The sequence below is a fragment of the Arachis hypogaea genome, chromosome 1 (genome assembly GCF_003086295.3).
Source record: "Arachis hypogaea cultivar Tifrunner chromosome 1, arahy.Tifrunner.gnm2.J5K5, whole genome shotgun sequence".
NCBI classification, from domain to species: Eukaryota; Viridiplantae; Streptophyta; class Magnoliopsida; order Fabales; family Fabaceae; genus Arachis; species Arachis hypogaea.
The window spans coordinates 110,376,732-110,382,853 of NC_092036.1; the positions used below are offsets into that span (position 1 = coordinate 110,376,732).

At 29.8% G+C, this 6,122-nt stretch overlaps 1 protein-coding gene across 6 annotated transcripts; it reads left to right on the plus strand.

Moving 5' to 3' along the window:
* The first annotated feature begins 1,440 nt into the window (after positions 1–1,440).
* LOC112709798 (uncharacterized) lies at positions 1,441–5,508 on the plus strand. 6 transcript variants are annotated; one of them, XM_072203007.1, is made up of 10 exons: positions 1,518–1,730; positions 1,926–2,054; positions 2,311–2,370; positions 2,575–2,668; positions 2,883–2,985; positions 3,328–3,925; positions 4,261–4,393; positions 4,540–4,707; positions 4,820–4,931; positions 5,155–5,508. In XM_072203007.1, exons 5-9 carry the CDS (start codon positions 2,886–2,888, stop codon positions 4,844–4,846), a joined length of 1,026 nt encoding a protein of 341 aa, XP_072059108.1. In that variant the 5' UTR covers positions 1,518–1,730; positions 1,926–2,054; positions 2,311–2,370; positions 2,575–2,668; positions 2,883–2,885; the 3' UTR covers positions 4,847–4,931; positions 5,155–5,508. The 6 variants fall into 6 exon arrangements, with proteins under 6 accessions (XP_025617558.1, XP_025617567.1, XP_025617583.1 ...); XM_072203011.1 differs by having other exon boundaries at positions 4,820–4,920; XM_025761773.3 differs by lacking the exon at positions 2,575–2,668 and having other exon boundaries at positions 1,441–1,730.
* The last annotated feature ends 614 nt before the right edge of the window (positions 5,509–6,122 follow it).

A 6,122-nucleotide genomic window follows, 5' to 3' on the forward strand; every position in this document is an offset into this window, starting at 1 on the left:
TGGATTTTTCATTTTTCTTTCAAACATTTCAAACACCCCTAGTATATTCCCACACTCCAATTATGATCACCGATCATAATGATTATTAGGGTTGACTATAATAAAAGACTAAACAACACAAACCACCCATCATCTAAGATTGGTTGCCAATAAATAAATGGGAGTCTTCATGAGCTTATTAATTTTGAAGCAAATATGTGTGACCAATTTTGCAGGTTTTTTACTTCATCTTAGCGTCATTGCTTTTGTTTTCACTCTTCATATTATTATGATTGCATGATCAAAGAATATGATATGATATAAGAGAGAATGAGAGATTCTACCTCTTCAAAGAGTACGAAATTCTTGTTTTAAATTATTTAATGGTACTTATGTATCTTTTTTTAATATATATTTTATTATATTTTATCTTTCCTTTAACTATGTTGTTTAATAATGTGAAAGAAAAATCATTTTTTTATATAACCCTTTATTAATTAATTCCACATTCTACTATAAAATTAAAAGAAATATTATATAGACACTAAAATTAATTATTAAAATCGATCATTATGTATTTATGTATAAATTATATTTAATATATATTTATATATAAATATATGTGTAGTTTAACCTATTTTTAATATATATTTTATATTTTAATATATATTTTATATTAAAAATTAATTTTAATATATATCTAATATGATTGATAAAATTTAAGACGCTTATTTCTTTTCTTTCGCCGCTCAAATTTACTAAATAAAGAATTATTTAATTCATAAATCTAATTAAATAAAAATATAAAATTTTGCTAATACATCAAAATTAATTCTTAAAAATATATGTTTTCTATTTTCTTTAAGTTATTTATAATTTTATATCATTTTTAAAGTTAATATTCAAACACGTCAAAATAATACAATAAAAAAGAGATCGTAATCAAATTAATTCTTTGATTTTTATATGATGATAAAATTAATTTTTTAAATTAAATCGATTTAAATTAAACCGTTCATCCAATCTCATTCAAATTGAAAATGAATTAAAATTACACTAATTTAAATTTGATTAAATTTTATTTTTTGTAAATTGCATGAATCAAATTGAATTTTAGATTTATTTTTAATATTGATCTAATCCAATCCAAAATACATAATGTGCTATAATATTATTATTTTATTATTATATTTATAATTTTACTTATAATATATTCAATTTGTTATATATTTATATATTGTTCATGTATTATTATTATTTAATAAATATTTTATATTTAAAATGAGATTTATTTATTTATTTTTATTAATCTATAATTTTATTCTATTATTAAATTAATATTAATTATTTAAACTTTGATATTAAAATTTATTATATATATTTATTTTCTTAACTGACAAAATCATAAATTCAATCTAATTCAAATAGTTTGAAATTAGATCAAATTTTAAAAAAAAAATCATTCAACTCAAATTGCACGGAAAACACTCCCTGCTAACAAGAAAGAATAAAGAGTAAAAGGACAAGAATGTCCTCGTGGGGAAGATATCCAAGTTCTGTTTTGTTTGTTGTACGGTTAAAAACAAAAAACCACCGTGCCTGTGGCCTTTTTCTCTAGTCTAGACCCCGCTCCCAGCCACCTCAACCCTCAAAGGTCTTATTTTTGAATTTTCAGAGAAAACAGAATCCCCAAATTTCTGGTGCTCGTTGAATTGGAGTTTCTCCCTCTCTACACAAGGCATCAATTTCAGGTTAATCTATGTTTTTCTTCTGGTGTCTTTTCACTCCTTATTACGGTTTTCTTTGGTCTTTTCAGTTTCGATCGTTTTTTTTTAGTTGCAGAAGCCTTGTTATTATGTATTGCGTGGTGCTTGTAGGGTCATAAAATTTTGACTCTCTATTTTTAAAATTTTTTAATTTTTAATCTGCGTAAGAACATGAATCAGGTGTTTTTGCTGTTCTTCCTATGCACTTGTGTGGATTCGCTTACATAAATGTCGAATAGCACCGACAGAATTAGTGATACTCCCTTAAATGTGGAGGAACTTGTTCAACTTGGAACAACATATAGAGAGGTGATGATCTTATTCTATCTTTTCAACTCGTTACTTTGTGCACTTTAATTGTTTTATTTTTTCGGTAGTGAAATATCTATCTTTGTCTTTGGTTTAGAATGAATGAATGAATGAATAAATAAATTGGTTAGTTCGGTTCTTGACTTTGAAAAGAAACTTCTTGTTTGATTTTGTTGGATTTGCAATGCTTTTTTATGAGTGTAATTTGCGCATATCTTTCCTGTTATTCATTTCTTCTTTTCTCTGTGATATGCAGCTTAGAAAAGAGAAGGATGTGTTGGAAAGATCCCAAACCCAAGGCTTTCAACTAATCCGGGTACGTTACATGCTAGGTTGCTTTCAAGAAACCAGACATAGAACTGAAAGAAGTTATATTATTCTCTTCTATTGGATGTCTCACTTGGGCCTATATGCATGATGGATCAATAAAAATACTCTAATATCTATGTTTCAGTTACCTGGTTGTTGTGGCTAATTTTAACTTAGTAATATGAGATTGTACTGCTTGTTGATTTCGTAGGGTGCTGCTGATGCTCTGATGTTAAATTTTTATTCTCAACTCCTGTTGCTAATTGTAGGATTCAGAATAAATCTATGCTCTAATATTTTCATTGGTAAGATGAGATTGCGGTGTTAAGTGTATATTCACCTGTACTGCCAACAGATGGTAAAGAGTTTAAAAGAACGCAGATTTGAACCTTGGACAGACGACTTCTGTTTTTGTTTATAAATAATGCTCCTTTTAGTATTGTAAGCATCAACATGATGTTCTGAAAGTGTTTCTGATTAACTACTTAATACCAATGTTCTTTTATAACATTGATGTAGATAATGGAACAACATGGGAAATCATTGTTAGAAGCTCATAAAGAAGACAAGAAGACCATTGAGAGGTTGGAAAAAGAGCTGCTTAATTGTTCTCAAGAAATTGGTTGGTTTCCTTGCTTCAGCTCCTTCCATGTGAAAGTGATAAAACCTTTTTTCATAAATCAACAATGTCTTTTTTCCCTCTCAAGAGAAGCTTCTCAATTTCGATTTTTATGTCATTCATCCAGCAGTGTGGATAATCATATATTGCGCACACAAACTTCATACTTTTATCACAGATGATTGCCATTGAATATTAGTGTTTTCTTCCTTAGATGTCTCTTTTACTGGAAAATTAATTTACAATAGTTGTTGAATTCCGATGGAAAGCATTTATTAGTTGAATCGTGACTCATGAACTAAAGATGTTACTCTTATTGCCTTTATTTGTCAATACTTTATACAGATTTTCTTCAGGATCACCTCAGTTCAAGGAACACAGAGGTGAACAACCTAGAAGCTCGTGTTCTCGCCCTTGAAATGAAATTGGAGGAGATGGAATATTTACAAGAAGAGGTTTTCAGCTTAAGGGAGGAGCTGCAAAATTCCAATTCAAAGCAAGCATCACTAATACACGAATTAGAGACTAAAGAAGTGGAATTAGAGAAGTCAGCTTTGTTCATAGAGAAACTGGAGGAATCGATTTCATCTCTGGCATTAGAGTCTCAACTTGAAATAGAGAGTATGAAACTAGATATGATGGCCTTGGAACAGGGTCTTTTTGAGGCCAAGAAATTCCAAGACGAAACCTTAGAAGAAAATAATAGAATGGGTAGATTGGTTGATGAACTCCAGTTTGCATTTGAGGATGCACAAAAAAACATCATCTCTCTAGATGAGGAAAACAAGGATCTTAGAAAGAAGCTCGAGACCACCACCATGAACACTCGAATGTTTTCCCAAAAGGTTGAAGAGTGGCTGGAAAACAAGGAAATTTCACAAATAAAGAAACAGTCATCCTTGAGTTCATTACCTTGTAATTCAACCATATCAGAAGATGTAAGGTACATATTTGAAGTTTTGTTTAGATGCTTGATTAATAAAAGTTGACATGTGAGTATTTGACCAGTTACAAATTTTTTGTTTGGTTACATAATACTAATAATTGATGAAAGGAAGTAGACACTTCTAATTGGATACTTATGCTAAAGGAAAAGATTTGATTATGTGATCCTTCTTTCACTAATCACTGTGGACAGTATAGAATAGGTGCCTTATTGTCTCATTTTTAGTTGTGTTTGTAATACCGTAATCTTTTTCTCTTTCTTTTTTCAATTATAAAAAAACCTTTATAATTTAAATTGTTCGTTCACTAAATGTTCTCCCAATATTTCCTCAGCACTTATGGAGGAGTATTGGGTCCACTCCTTGGAAGATTGACAACAATCGTAAATCCAGCTGCAGATTTAAAAGGGAAGATGGAGATGTTACGTCAAATCCAGGAATATGAATTTCTTGTGAATAAACTTAAGGTATATGATAAAGTCCAATCAATGAAGCAATCTATGTAAATTTGATCATACAAAGGCAAGAAACAACACTTGTCCCGTTGCGCGACATATCACCTTTTGAATTTTGAGATTGGGAATTTATGTGGTATCTTGACTCTGTTTGCTAGGAAGAATTGCGAGTGGAAAAGTTGAAGGCCAAAGAGGAAGCAGAGGACTTAACTCAGGAAATGGCTGAGCTGCGGTACCAACTTACAAATTTGCTTGAAGAAGAATGTAAGCGCCGTGCTTGCATTGAACAGGCATCACTGCAAAGAATTGCCGAGTTAGAAGCACAGGTATGAACTTGAAAGCTAAATTACTCACTCTTCCACCCTTCATTTTCCCCTTTTCACTTATCAGGTATCACTCAAGGATGTAACTTTTTCCTTCTCTTTTTGCTTATTCAAGCTTCAAAGGCAGCTCAAAATCCATTAATTGCTGTCAGACATCTCCTTGAAGGGTAGAGGATGGCATTTTTCAAAGTCTATTCAGGTTCAACGATGGATAATGTACTTAAACGGTTCGTGTCGATTAATATCAAAAGTTGCCTATTATGTTTCATATCTAAGAATAATAAAGGAACATTGTGAAGTATGATCTGAACAGAATATAATGAGAATGCAGACGAGTTTTGTTTCAATTGTTAAAAATGAAGTTCGCCACATTTTTTTGACAAAATTTGTATATTATTTATCAGTCTTCCTCTTTCCTATCTGACTCTTTAAATTGCTATTCTTTCTCAGGGCAAGAAAATTGTTACATTGTGGAGACTGCTTTTTCTCCAAAGGCAGAATAAAATCTAGGATGATTCTTAGGCCTGGTCTCAAATATTCGTTTGAAGCCAAAACAATGAATGTTGATCTCATAGAAGAGAACAGATCAACTTTAACTGAAGTGTAATTGCTGGATTGGGGTAGTAATTGTACATGGTCAACCAATGAAATGTTGTTAGCATATTTGAGTTCATGTTTTCTGTTGAATAATTATTAGAATAATGTTATACATTTAAGTGTTTTTGTTAAATAAGTCCAATCAAATTGGTCTAACATGAACAAAAATTAATTATGGAAAATATTACTCCAAGTCTTATTGTTTAACTTAGTTGGTCTTAGTTCATAAAAATACTTCGATGTGTAGCATTACTATAATTATTAACCCACATATAGTTAAATGAGCTTTAGTGGGTTATAAATATGATCAATTTTATTAATTTATGCAAACATATGTTTGTTTATTTATGAATTCTAGGGACCAATATTGAATTTCACTTGCTAGAAAAATATTTATGGTTGATTTTTTCTTGCACATGCTATTACCATAGAAATATAAAAAAAAAAAGATTTTCTAAAACAAGAAAATTATAAAACGAAACAGTAAAAGTTTAATCACATTGAATATGTATTTTCTATTATAAGTGAATTTTGTCATCTTAATTCAAGGGTAATTAAATTCTCACATTTTCATCTGAGTAAAGTATTATTTTTGTCCTCAACGTTTGGGATAAGTTTTAAAGTTGCCCCTAACGCTTAAACTATTCTATTTAAGTCCTTAATATTTTAAAATTGTCTCAATATTGTCCTATCGTTAGATTTGTTAACCGAATTGACGACGGGACAAAATTGAAACGATTTTAAAACGTTAGGGACTTAAATAGGACGAAAATATTAAGGACAAAAATGATACATTACTCTTAAAAAAATTACCAAATCAA

Excerpts from the sequence above, each read along its gene's own strand:
- LOC112709798 (XM_025761773.3), top strand. The coding sequence starts at position 1,974 with ATGTCGAATAGCACCGACAGAATTAGTGATACTCCCTTAAATGTGGAG. Across the intron at positions 2,055-2,310 it reads TTGGAACAACATATAGAGAG|CTTAGAAAAGAGAAGGATGT; the intron begins GTGATGATCTTA and ends TGTGATATGCAG. Across the intron at positions 4,708-4,819 it reads TTGCCGAGTTAGAAGCACAG|CTTCAAAGGCAGCTCAAAAT; the intron begins GTATGAACTTGA and ends TGCTTATTCAAG.